This window comes from Schistocerca nitens, unplaced genomic scaffold, assembly GCF_023898315.1.
Source record: "Schistocerca nitens isolate TAMUIC-IGC-003100 unplaced genomic scaffold, iqSchNite1.1 HiC_scaffold_375, whole genome shotgun sequence".
Classification (NCBI taxonomy): Eukaryota; Metazoa; Arthropoda; class Insecta; order Orthoptera; family Acrididae; genus Schistocerca; species Schistocerca nitens.
Window position 1 is genome coordinate 8,432,422 of NW_026045909.1, and position 13,630 is coordinate 8,446,051.

Here is a 13,630-nt window from a genome sequence, read left to right on the forward strand (position 1 = left end):
ATAGTCTGGGGTTCCATTTCTTTTCATATCAGGACCCCTTTGGATGTCCTCTGCAGCACCCTTAGAGCACAGCAGTACATCAGTGATATTCTACACCCTTCAAGGCAACCCATCTTGGGCTTACATTTCAGCAAGAATGCACATAGTGAGAGCTTCTGCTGTTTGTCTTCATGCTTAAGAAATCTACCTTGTCCAGCAAGATTGCTGGATATCAACCCAATTGAGAATGGGAGCATTATTGGCAGGGCCCTCCAACCATCTCGGAATTTTGATGATCTAACGCACCAATTGAACAGAATTTGGCACAATATCGCTCAGGAGGAAATCCATCACCTTTATTGATGAATGCCAAGGAGAATAACTGTTTGCTTAAGGACCAGAGGTGGACTAATGCATTATTGATTTGCTAAGTTTGTGAAGCTTATTCTCTTGAGCAAATTATCCAATTTTTCTGGAACTTATAATCATTTGTTTGACTGTACTGTACATCAGAGCTATCAATTTCCATTCCATTCTGATAATTCTTTCAAGGTGCATCGTCTTTTTGTCTTAAAGTGCATTATATCAATTATAGTCGACCCTATTTCCAAGAGTCACTTAATGGATTATTAGAATATTTTCATCATCCATTTTAGACACATCTTTCGATCAGGAGTAAAAACTGTTCACATAACTAATTTCAAATCCTCATGGTGAGCAACCCATAGTGCAGAGGATGGCGATTCAAAAATGCGCAATCATGTTTGCTTTCTGCATGCCTCATCTGAAATGGCTTGAAAACTGGCCTCTAAGAAATTTAATATTTGTTTGAGTGACTTGCTGCACCTGTAAGTGATAAAGGACTATTGTTTTATTACGTTTTTATGCCGTTTCAAACTGTTTACTGAGCTGTTAGAAACTTAAGAAACTAAAATAAAATAAATCAGTGACGACAGCCAAAACATAATGAAGCTATTTATTCCTTTATCAGCACTCTGCTTGTGGCCTTACAAAATTGCCACTACCTAATACTTTGGACACGATGCATGATATACAGACCATGCAGTTAAATTCTGAACACGCAGTTTTCCGTTCGTAAAGTGGAGTACTACTGTGACTCGTTATTTTAACAGTGCTCTCTAAAGTCCCCAAACAGTCAGTTGGTTTGTTAGCCATAGACAGTGGGATTCGAAGGTATGTGGGAAATCTTAAAGCGATTACTGTAATTTTTTGAAGTTTGTTCACATATATGGGAAATATGAAATTCTATGGAACTCCTATTCGTTGAGCTATCTGTTTGTTGGTGCTTTTGTCTTTCATTATAGTATTGGCCATGTTCTGGATTCATTGTTTCTAGATAATTGGTACATACTTAGTTGTTGTTATCACTTACGAAAGTCCTGGACGCCAATGAATAAGATCAGTATCCGAAGCAGCACTTTGAAGTGCGAATATTAGTTCTGCAGTTTTAATATAAACGCAGTTTTTAGTAACGTAAGTATGATAAATATGGATTACGAATTATTAACAGTTATGGTTTGTGGAAGAACAGATAGTTAGAAGCAACGTGGGGAAGTTAAGAACTGTAAATTTGCTGTCGAGATAAGTTACTTGTATTAGTAAATTGATATACTAGTTTTGATGTCGATTTAAGTGTTTGAACAAAACTGTATATAGAGCATCGTGTGGTGATGGCCTGTTTGTTTGCTGCTTCGAAGGAAAATTTTATGGTGTTCTGTATGTTTGCTGCTTCAAAGCAAAAATATCTTCATAAGTAAAGTAATGTAACAGTATTCAACGGTGAGAAGTATGTTACTTTTCCATTGTTAAATTCATTTATTCGTCGCGTATTGACACTAACGATGGGTTATATCTTTATGTGAGGTTAGTGCTTTGGACCGCTTCTGCTTCCTCTGGCCTTTCTACCCCCCTCGAGGTAAGAACGTGGAATGAGTTTCGTATTTAAAGGTAAACTTACCTGGGACAACAGTTGATGGTATTAGCAGTAATTGATTCATGCTTTGACTGTATTATAGTTCGTATGTTATTTGCCTTGCTGTTTTCTGACTGTAATTTTTGTTTACAGGTCACCGGCTTACCACAATTACACCACATGTTGTAAGCATTGGAACCAACGCCTACAAGTTTCACCAAAGAAAAGTAATTGTCGCGAATATGTAAGTAGAAAACCACCCGTTAACTTCTTTTGGACAGTGTAGTGTAACGAACCTAAACTGCGCGTTTTTTCATATGTAGAAACTCTGTCACTATATCATAGAATTGGCACCACACTTTCACGCTTTTCGGTGTAACAGAACCCAAATTTAGGAACTTGTATAATATTATTGTCTGTCATGTAACTTTCATCAATTTTCGTGAAACGCTGAGTGCGCTACATTTCCTCATCTTGTGATAGTTTTTTTTTATCAATTTGGCTACGTTGGTAATATCAGTTATGTATTTTAGGTTCCTTGCGTTTACTTAGCAGTTGTAGCTTTTGTGACGAAAATGCATTAATAAGGTTCAAACATAATCGGGCTTTCTTTGAAGTTTTCCACGCAGTTTTGCTGTGGAAGTATAGAGTTCCACCAAAACATATTCATCTAGAAAGATTCATTCATTGGGTATGAAACAGTTACTGACAGAGCTAATTACAAGGAACTGTTGGAAATGCTATAGTTAGCCTACTTAGTATGGAAATGCTATAGTTGGCCTACTTAGTATGGAAATGCTATAGTTGGCCTACTTAGTATGGAAATGCTATAGTTAATTAATAATACAATGAAATAGCAGTTTAAATTAAACCATGACCAATTTTTTAAAAGGGAACAAAAAAATCGCTGAACAAAGAAAGAATGTTAATTCCCTGCATGCCACACTGCGTATAACAAAATTCGTTAACATGGCTTTGTTAGCTCTGTTATGTTGTCATTGCCATCAATACGTTCCAGTATGATTTACAGTAGGTGTGAGGATGTGGCAACCCCCATTGCTCAGCTGAAACCACTGCAATTGGCCACTAGAGAATTTGTGGGAAAACCATACCAAAATGGGTAAGGACAGGGAAGATGATGCAACACACCACTCTACATTAGACTAATCATCCATGTGGAGATAAATGATTGCCATAAAAGGCTACACTGATGCTTGAAAGAATAATGGAATTAAGATTATTTCATCATTGCATAATCTCAGTTAATGAGTATACAATTGTTGGACTTCATTGTAGATTGTGTTATTCTCTCTCCCCTTAACGCACTAGCATTATCAGTGTAAATTTTTTACGTTGTTCTGGCCTTGCGGCTAATTCAGTTGGTAATAAAAGCAGAATCATTCTTTGGCCTATCCAGTTTTAGATGTAGCTTTAATTTAGGCAACTGACGTGCCCAAGGTATTGGTCCCACCACCCTACTTTGCACCAGTGGTGGTTGTTGAATGAACTGTTTTGCTTGTCACCATGAAAATCAGCATCACCTTAAATTCGCAAATTGCCATCTCTAAAATGTGACTTTCAAACATATGTATATTCCAGTTGTCAATAGCTGGTTTTTTCATAGTACAATTAGATTTTGTTTGTCACAAGTGTAATGTAGAGTTGCTACTGGAGATTACAGAAAACATCAGATTGCCTCACAGTAGAGGAGACAAGACTTCATCTTGATTGTTTTGTTGGTGTCCAATGGAAACTGAAATCCTAGTGGTTCTGCCATTCAAAGTGATATTGACTTAACCATACTCCATCTCCATTTTGCTTTATTTTTATGCCAAGGAAACTTCAGTGGTACCTGTTCTAAGAAAATCGTGCTGTAAAATGATCAGAAAGCAGTAATTTTGTCCCCGTCACTACCAAATTAACTATACATAGTCTTCCATAGTTGTGACAACATATGCAGGGATTTGAAGCACTGTACTGGAAACCAGCTTTCATCATTATTTCCATAAAAATTTGTTCCAGAAATTTGGTGCTAGAGTCCTTAACTCCATAACATCTTTTTTTTTTCCAAAATTGTTCCAAAAATATTTTTATTGGTGGAAAAATAACATATAGTAGATGACATTACATATAGGCATATTAAGATAGCTTATAATTCTCAAAATATTGAATTTATAATTTTTGAAGATAATCCAGAGTATATTTGTGCACTGAACTTTGACTAAAATATCTTAAAAAGTGAAGTTATTTTTTAGAACCCTTTCCTGTCAATGTAAATCTTGGAGAAGCTGGCTTTAGCATAGTGGATGTATTTATCTTGCACAACTAGCGAACATTTCTCAACTGACAAAATGACATTACTTTGATCTCTAAGGCTGGTATTACACGATCATATTTATTTCACAGCGATTTGATCAAATATATGATAAAATATTTGTCAAATTTGTTCGACAGAGATATTTGACTTGGCACTAGAAAGGGGTAGGCCTATTATACTATCCTCATATTTCTTGTCAAAATTAAAGAAGGCTGACAACAATAACTTGTTATGCGCAGCAGTTGCATGTACCACAATTGTATTGTATGCGTATTTGGAAGAGAAGGGGGGGGGGGGAAGAAACATACCTAGGTGAAGCTGTGGGTTTGTTTCACAAAGTGCCTAGTATCCAGCGCATATGGTCTATTGATTATTTATGATTCTGAAATGCATTGCTGTTGGTTTCTGAACATATTTAATCACATTCTAAGTTGATTTTCAAATGTGTGCATCTTGTACGTGATGTCTCTGCGAGAGGAATACACGTCACATCTAGAAATAAGCTTTTCTGCAGCCAAAAGGAAATGGGGTCATACGAGCTGAGCGGAATAAAGCCGAATTGGTGAATGTCAATTGCTGTTTATATAGTTGGCTGGGTTTGCGAAAGATAAGCGTTTTTATAATTACTAACCAAATCCATAGATTCAGACTACGTGTGGAAATAAATGACTAACAGTAATAACAGTTACGAAATATTACATATCTTCTCGGTGTATCCAAGAGAATGAAATTTTGACAGAGAGAGAGAGAGAGAGAGAGAGAGAGAGAGAGAGAGAGAGAGAGAGAGAGAGAGAAAATTGGCCATACCGCCAGTTATACAGTCCCCCGCTAGCAACTGCTGAAGTTCTATTCTGGGAGCAGCATGGAAAACGCATTGTATGAATACGTAATAACACTTTACCTGAGAATAAACATGGGATAACTAAACCAGTAGTTCTGTTAGGGTTAGTGAACTTAACCAGAGAATAAGTTCTGGCACAGGCAGGAATAGTTACAGAATAAGTGATGACTTGATTGTTTGTTAGAACAGGGAAGAAGAAGAAACGGGAACACTGCACAAATTATGGAAGAATATGAAGATTTCAAATTTACATTAAAATTTTGCGCTACTACTTTTTGATGATGTCATGAAATGTGAAACTATTTCCTAACAAAGCTTCTTGCTTGTAGTAGGCCTAATAGGCATTTGATTTTGGCACTTAATGAATTTTATTCTGACTTGTTAATAGAAATGACCATATGTGCCAAAACAGTTTCATTTATTTGATAAGTGTTACAGTTGCTGCAATATTAGGCAAGCCTATTTCGTTTTATCTAGCAGACACATAATCAGATCAAGAAACTGCATCAGTTTTGGGTACTATTTATATTAACAGCTTTTTCAGTATTATAAGACAGTGTCCCCCTGCGGGGCCGGGGTAAGAATAGGCAGGTATTCCTGCCTGTAGTAAGAGGCGACTAAAAGGAGTTCCTCCCTCTCAAGGGGGTAGCTTGCGCCTGCGTCCGGAGACGGACGGTTCAACGTCTTACATTTGTGGTCATTTTGGTTTTTCACTTATTCTGGTTTCTTCCTTTGTTTGTTTCCTCTCTTTGTCCTTCTCCCTCTCTTACTGTCTTCCTTGCCTTCTTCTCCTTGTCCACCCTATGGTCTTCGCCTTGGTGTTTGAGACAATCTGTCCTTTCTCTCCCTCTCTCCCTTTTTTTTCCTATTCTTCTTCCCTCCCTGTGCGTGCCGGAAGGCCGACCCATGCGTAGCCGGTGATGGGGTAAAGTGTAATTCCCCACCCTGGGTAGACAAGTAGGGCCCGTGCATACCCCCTGGTAAAGGCCAGGCCCAGGGAGGGGCGATTGACCGAGCTGACACCTTCTGACCATGCCGATTGGTCCCTCCGTCCGTTTCTCGGGAGGTGTGACCTGAGGTGTAAACATTCACCTAAGGTGGGAGTGCCCTCGGAGAGGGTCCCCACAAGGAAGGAGCGCACCATCGGAAATGCTGGCAATCAGGGGGATTCATCCGCATTGGATTTCTCTTCTCTCTCGACTTCTGCCCAAAAACGGAAACTTGACCAGCCACCGGTGACAAAAGTACTACCGCCTGCCCCAAAGTTCCTCATAGTTTCTAGATCTGAGGACGGAAAGGATTTTTCATCTGTCAACCCTTTCGTTATTCAGAAGGGTGTAGATGCCATAGCTGGACCTGTCAAGTCTTGTACCAGGATGCGTAACGGTACCTTGTTGTTGGAAACTGAGAGCGCCTTTCAGGCACAAAAACTCCTTTGGGCCACACTCCTGTAAACGTTCCCTGTCCGGATGGAGGCTCACCGCACTTTGAATTCTTCGCGTGGTGTGGTATCTGCTAGATCACTCGACGGATTGACTAACGAGGAGATTCAGTCTTTCCTCGCCGAGCAGAGTGTTACGGCTGTCCATAGGGTTATGAAAAAGGTCAACAATGACCTTGTACCGCCCCGGACACTTTCCTTGACTTTTGATAGTGTTCAGCTGCCGTCGTGCATCTAAGCAGACTGAGGTTCTTTCTGTTCGCCATTATGTCCCGACACCTACGTGCTGCTACCAGTGTCAGCGTTTTAACCACACACACCAGTCTTGTTCTAATGCGACTAAATGCGTCACTTGTGGCAGGGATGCCCATGAGAGTGACTGTCCGCCTCCATCTCCTCGTTGTGTGAACTGTCTTGTAGGGTGCCCATGCAGCGTCCTCTCGCAACTGTCCCATCTATAAGGATGAATGCTGTATACCGGAAATTCAGGTCAAAGAGAAAGTGTCCACCTCGGCTGCTCGCAAGCTTTTTGCTAGGAGGAAGCCCCACTGCTCCCAGGGGGGAAATACAGTACCGCCTCTCCTCGGCCTACTGGGGAGGTATCGATGCAGACATGCAATCTGACATTTGGCGTTATGGTTGTCCGTTCGGCCAGTGCTAAGATCACCCAGTCAACGTCTCCTCTTCCTCCCGTCACCCCTAAGACACAAGCACCTTCATCAACTTCTGCCAATACTAAGACCCAGATGTCAGATGCGCGGGCCTTCCAAAAGGAACTGTTCCATGAAGACTTCATACGTACCCCGAACTCCCAGCCATCGACCAGTACTTCGACTAAACGACCTTCCAAGATGGCTCATAGGAAGAAAAGTTCTCCTTCTCTGCCACGGCGCATTTCTTCTCTGCGCCACCCAGCGGTTGCCGCCCCAGACTGTCATCTGTTTCGCCTGGTCGCACTGCTGGTAGCCGAACATCTGGCCGTTCACCGGCGGAGGAAGCTCCCCCTCCCGACCATCTTAACATGGTGGCCGACGAACCTATTGAAAAAATGGAAGAGCACTCTCCACCTATTGATAGCGGCAGCAGTGCTTGCTCGAAGCCAGGCCCTCAGCGGCCTTCGAGGTGACCCCTTCTTTCTCTCCTTTTTCTTTTTCTTCTCATGATGGCGCTTATTCATTGGAATATTTGTGGCATTCGTTCCAACCGAGAGGACTTAAGGGTGCTGCTACGCTTGCACTGTCAGCTCTTAGTAGCTCTCCAGGAAACTAAGCTACGCCCATGCGATCGTATTGACTTGGCGCACTATACCTCTTTGCAATTTGACCTACCCCCTGTGGCAGGTATTCCGGCTCATGGGGTTATGTTGCTGGTCTGGGATGATATCTACTATGATCCCATCACATTGCACTCTGATCTGCAGGCAGTTGCCGCCCGAATTACTCTCCCCACTTCCACATTTTCCATTTGTAGTGTTTACACTCCATCGTCGTCTGTCGTTACTAGGGCAGACATGATGTAAATTATTGCTCAGCTACCTGCACCATTTTTGTTGACTGGAGACTTCAATGCCCACCATCCCCTTTGGGGCTCTCCAGCATCCTGTCCGAGAGGCTCCCTGTTAGTAGACCTTTTCAACCACCTCAATCTTGTCTGCCTCAATACTGCCGCCCCTACTTTTCTTTCGGGCACAACTCACACCTATTCCCATTTAGACCTCTATATGTACTACCCAACTTGCAGGTCGATTTGAGTGGTACGCTCTTTCTGATACATATTCGAGCTACCACTTCCCTTGTTATCCATCTCCTGCACCGTACCCCATCTCCATGCTCAATTAGTTGGAACATCTCCAAAGCAGACTGGGGCTCTTCTCTTTCAGGGCGACATTTCAGGATCAAAACTTCGCAAGCTGCGATAGTCAGGTCGCACACCTCACGGAAGTCATTCTCACTGCTGCTGAATATTCCATCCCTTATACTACCTCTTCTCCACGTCGCGTACGGGTCCCCTGGTGGACAGCAGCATGTAGAGATGCTATATGTGCTCGTCGACGTGCTTTATGCACCTTTAAACGCCACCCTAAAATGGTGAATTGTATTAATTATAAATGATTGTGCGCAGTGTCGTCGTGTTATTGAAGAAAGCCAGCTGGGCTGCTTTCAAAAGCTCCTTCAACAGTTTTACTCCTGTTGTCTGGGGTAGCCTGCGCCGGCTGTCTGGCACTAAGGTCCGCTCACCAGTTTCTGGCTTAACGGTCGCGAATGACATCCTTGTGGCCCCTGAGGATGTCTCAAATGCCTTTGGCCGATTTTTCGCAGAGGTTTCGAGCTCCGCTCATTGCCACCCTGCCTTCCTCCCCCGAAAACAGAGGCGGCAAGGCCACCTAACTTCGCTCCTCATATCATGAAAGTTATAATGCCTCATTCACCGTGCGGGAACTCGAAAGTGCACTTGCATGGTCCTGGTCCTCCGCTCTGGGGCCTGATTATATTCATATTCGAATGCTGAAAAACCTTTCTCCTGTGGGTAAAGATTTCCTTCTTCGTACTTATAGTCGCATCTGGATTGAGGGTCATGTTCCCACATACTGACACGAATCTATTGTTGTCCCAATTCCTAATCCGGGGGACAATCACTTGCCTTCCAGTTATCGACCCATTTCCCTTACCAGCTGTGTCTGTGAGGTGATGGAACGAATGGTTAACTCTCATTTGGTTTGGCTGCTCGAATCTCGACACCTACAATGTGGCTTTTGTAGGTGCCGCTCTGCTGTTGACCATCTGGTTACCTTGTTGACCTTCATTATGAATAACTTCTTGCGGAAGTGCCAGACAGTGCCTGTGTTCTTTGATTTGGAGAAGGCTGAAGACACCTGTTGGATGGCAGGCATTCTCCGCACCATTCGTAAATGGGGCCTTTCCAGTCGCCTCCGTCTTTTTATTTGTGCATTTTTAATGGATCGAAAGTTCAGGGTATGTTTTGGTTCTGTCCTGTCTGATGCCTTTCACCAGGAGAATGGGGTGCCACAGGGCTCAGTTTTGAGCGTCTCTCTCTTCGCCATAGCGATCAATCCAATAATGGATTGCCTCCCAGATGATGTATCAGGCTCCCTTTTCGTGGACGATTTTACCATCTATTGCAGCCCACAGCGTACATGTTTCCTAGAGCGCTGTCTTCAGCTTTGTCTTGACCGTCTTTACTCCTGGAGTGTCGCCAATGGCTTCCATTTTTCTGCCGAGAAAACGGTCTGTATTAACTTCTGGCGCTACAAAGAGTTTCTCCCACTGTCCTTACATCGCGGTTCAGTTAGTCTCCCATTCGTGGAAACAACAAAATTTTTGGGTCTTACATTTGACAGAAAACTTAGTTGGTCTCCACATGTCATATTTGGCTGCCTGTTGTACCCATTCCCTAAATGTCCTCTGTGTTCTCAGTGGTATGTCATGGGGGCGGATCTAACCGTCCCACTTCGCCTATATCGGTTGATCGTCCGCTCAAAGCTGGATTATGGGAGCTTTGTCCATCCTACGCCCCCTCAACTCTATACAACATCAGGAGTTACGTCTTGCGATCGGAGCGATCAAGTCTTCCCGCTGAAGCCGGTGAATTGCCACTAACCTACCGGCGCGATATACTGCTTTGTCAGTATGCCTGTCGGCTATTATCAATGCCCAAGCAGCCATCTTATCGTTCCTTTTCTGACGATTCTCTCGACCGTCAATGCGGGTTGTATGTATCTGCCCTGCTACCCCCTGGAGTTCACTTTCGTCGCCTCCTTCAGCAACTTGATCTTCCACTCCCTGCAACCTTTAGAGTGGGCGAGAGCCAAACGCCACCATGGGTCCAGGCTCAGGTTCGCGTTCACCTTGACCTCATCTCGCTCCCAAAGGTTACCCAGCTTCGGTATACCGCTCGCAGTTTGTCGAACTTCGTTCAAAGTTCATTAATGCGATCTTCATTTATACAGATGGCTCTAAGACCAATGACGGTGTTGGGTGTTCTTTTATTGTCGGGCACACAGTTTCAAATACTGGCCCCATGGCCAGTGTTCGGTCTTCACAGCTGAGCTATTTGCCCTCTATCAGGCCGTTCTTTACATCCACCGCCACAGACATTCTGCTTATGTCATCCGCTCTGATTGCCTGAGTGCCATCCAGATCCTCAGTGATCCGTATCTGGCTCACCCTTTCGTGCACTGGATCCAACGCTCTCTTCAGCAGCTGGTGGACGACGGTTCTCCTGTTACTTTTATGTGGGTTCCTGGCCATGTCGGTATCCCTGGGAACGAAGCTGCAGATGCCGCGGCCAAGGCTGCGGTCCTCCAGCCTCGGACAGCTTCTTGTTGTGTGGCTTCATCTGATTTTAGCAGGGTCATTTGTCAGCGTATTTTATCGCTGTGGTATGCCGATTGGTTTACACTTACTGAAAACAAGCTTCGGGGCTTGAAACCTCTCCCCATGGCTTGGACGACATCTTCAGGCACTTCTCGGTGGGAGGAGGTCGTTTTGGCCCGGTTACGGATTGGACACTCCCGGTTCAGCCACCACCATCTGCTGACTGCTGCACAGGCGCCGTTCTGCCCATGTGGGCAATTGCTGATGGTATGCCACATGAAATTTTAGCGGATGACCCAGGAGCGGCTGCTCGCGTTCTTCGTTTTATCCAATTGACAAACCTTTCCAAGGACATTTGATTATGCTGTTTTCTTTTAATCCCTTGCCTGTTAATGTGCCTTTTATAGTGTTGTCCTTTTTAGTTGCTGTTTTAACATTGTGCCTCGCGGTGCATTCATTCATAATTTAGTCTGGGCGCTAATGACCACTGTAGTTGTGCGCCCTAAAACAACAAAAAGACATTGTTTTTTCGTGTAGTAAAACATTTGCCTATGTTTGATAATAGCTTCCCAGAAAGGAAGGCACACCATGTAAAGGACTTCAGTATAGAAGAAATGTGTACTGTCTTGCTGCTTGTCTCTTGATTTACTGATTTTATGTAACCTGTATTTAATGTTGTCACACAAAACAGAAAGTTATTAGCTAAGAAGCAATAAAGAGTGCCCATTTTCTGAAGAGTTCTTGTTCTCTCATGTACAAATAATCCCATCCAGTATTAGCTGAGGGTGGGTTTTTTTTTTTTTTTTTTTTTTTTTTTTTTTTTTTTTTTTTTTTTTTTTAAATAAAAGGTGCAGGATGTAAAACTGGCAGACTGGGAGCAGGAGAGGAACCATGGGACATTTTAATTTCCACTGTTTTGAATGTAGTTTCATGGCATCCATTACAAAGTTGGCATTACACAGAGCGAAATACAGTGACATGTGATAGAAGAATGCTGTGTGAAGAGACGTGATAATGGTCGTTGGCACACTTAAGACCAAATAATGTCTTGTAGAAATAACACCACCGGTCAGAATGACGTCGAATTGCAATGGAATATTTCTGGAAAAGGGGAAAACTTACGGCAGAAGAAAGATAAATAGTTACAAAAGGCAGCAATAGAAGGTGCTGTAATCATAATTTAATAGTGGTCGACTACAAATGACAAATGAATTGCACAACTGTGCCTAAGGTGTATGTTTGACATTAAACTAACTGTGCTACTCAGTGTGCATGGGTGTACAGGTGTGATACTGTTAGTTACGTACGCCCATTCCTGATGGCAAGGTCACAATCACATCGGATGGAAAGAATCGGTTTTTAATTGTCCGAAGGCCAAAAACCACGTAAAAAAGCATAATTCAAATTGGAATATTAATTTCCTTGTGACTGGCACAAAAATTTTCAGTATGCTGTCCATCGTTTCGCACAACAAGTTGAAATCGAGAAACAGCATGTTCCACAACTGATCAAAGCGTGTACGGGGTCACGTTCGGAATGTGTTGTGCAATGTGTACCTTCAATGTAGCGAAGTTTGCAGTTGGATCACTGAGCACATCTTTCAGATAGCCTCACAGCCAGAAGTCACACAGATTATCAGGTGATGCTACAGCCAAGCTGTAGGGAAATGGCAGCTGACAATTCTAGCATTTCTGAAACGGCACTTCAGCAGCTGCTTAACTGGATTTGCAATGTGCGGAAGTGCACCATCTCACATAAAAATGATCCCATCAAAACATTCACACTGTTGAAGAGCTGGAATGACGTGGTTGTTCAGAAGAGCGTCACAGCGCTTGCCAGTGACAATACAGGTAACAGGACCGGAAGCATCTGTTCCTCAAAAAATATGGCCCTATGATAAATGATGCTGTAAACCAGCACCACACAGACATTTTCAGGATGAAGTGGTAGTGGTTGATTTGCGTGTGGATTTTCCTTTGCCCATATTTGACAATTCTGTGTCTTGACATATCCTGTCAGATGCAAGTGGGCTTTGTTTGTCCACAAAATCTTCCATGGCCAATCAGTGTCCACTTCCATGCGAACAAGTAATTCTAAAGCAAAGGTCTCTTTCTGGCAGGTCAACAGGAGGCAATTTGTGCACATGGGTAATTTTGAATGGATACGAAGAAGGCTGTTTAATAGGATTTTATGCACCGTGCTGACGTGTATGTCCAATGTTTGGGCGATTCTCCGTGTACTACACGTTTGGACTCCACCACTTGTTTTCTCCTGCATTGCTGTGGCGACTGCTTCCCTATACTAGGTTGTGCTACAAAATAACCCCTCTTTTCGAATTTCCGAATCGGTTTCACTAGACCCATGGCAGTCATCAGACCAACACCTTTTTTTAAACTCTTAAGTGTCCGGAACTTCAGCAGAGTGCCATGTGCACAGTAATCATTCTTGTAATACAGTTTTACAAACAGAGCCCGATCCTGCATCAAGATAGTCGTGGCGAACATCACAGACACGAGAGGAGGAAAAGCCGTGTACCAGGCGTGTTGGGCAAACTTCAGTGGGTCATGCAATTGACAGGTGTTTTCATTTACGTGTTCCAACACGTAAAATGCTATTTTTACCCCCCCCCCCCCCCCGTCATAAGTTTTCCCCCTTCTCCGATAATACTATGTTGCAACTTGATGTCATTCTGACCAGTGGTGTTATTTCTACAGTGTTTTGAAAGTTTAACTTAAATTATAATCACCCTGTATATCAGACTCTTCAGAAAGATGTGCGCTACAAA

At 43.0% G+C, this 13,630-nt stretch overlaps 1 protein-coding gene across 2 annotated transcripts in view; it reads left to right on the plus strand.

Annotated features, from left to right (window-relative positions):
* Window positions 1–1,868: 1,868 nt before the first annotated feature.
* The window catches only part of LOC126229555 (ATP-dependent RNA helicase p62-like), a 56,339-nt gene continuing 44,577 nt past the window's right edge, over window positions 1,869–13,630 (plus strand). The window contains exons 1-2 of one of the 2 annotated variants that reach the window (XM_049942320.1): window positions 1,869–1,915; window positions 2,066–2,156. In XM_049942320.1, the coding sequence (XP_049798277.1) occupies window positions 2,155–2,156 (2 nt within the window). In that variant the 5' untranslated portion in view covers window positions 1,869–1,915; window positions 2,066–2,154. Of the gene's footprint in view, window positions 1,948–2,065; window positions 2,157–13,630 lie in introns of both variants that reach the window. The other variant, XM_049942319.1, reaches the window with a different exon arrangement.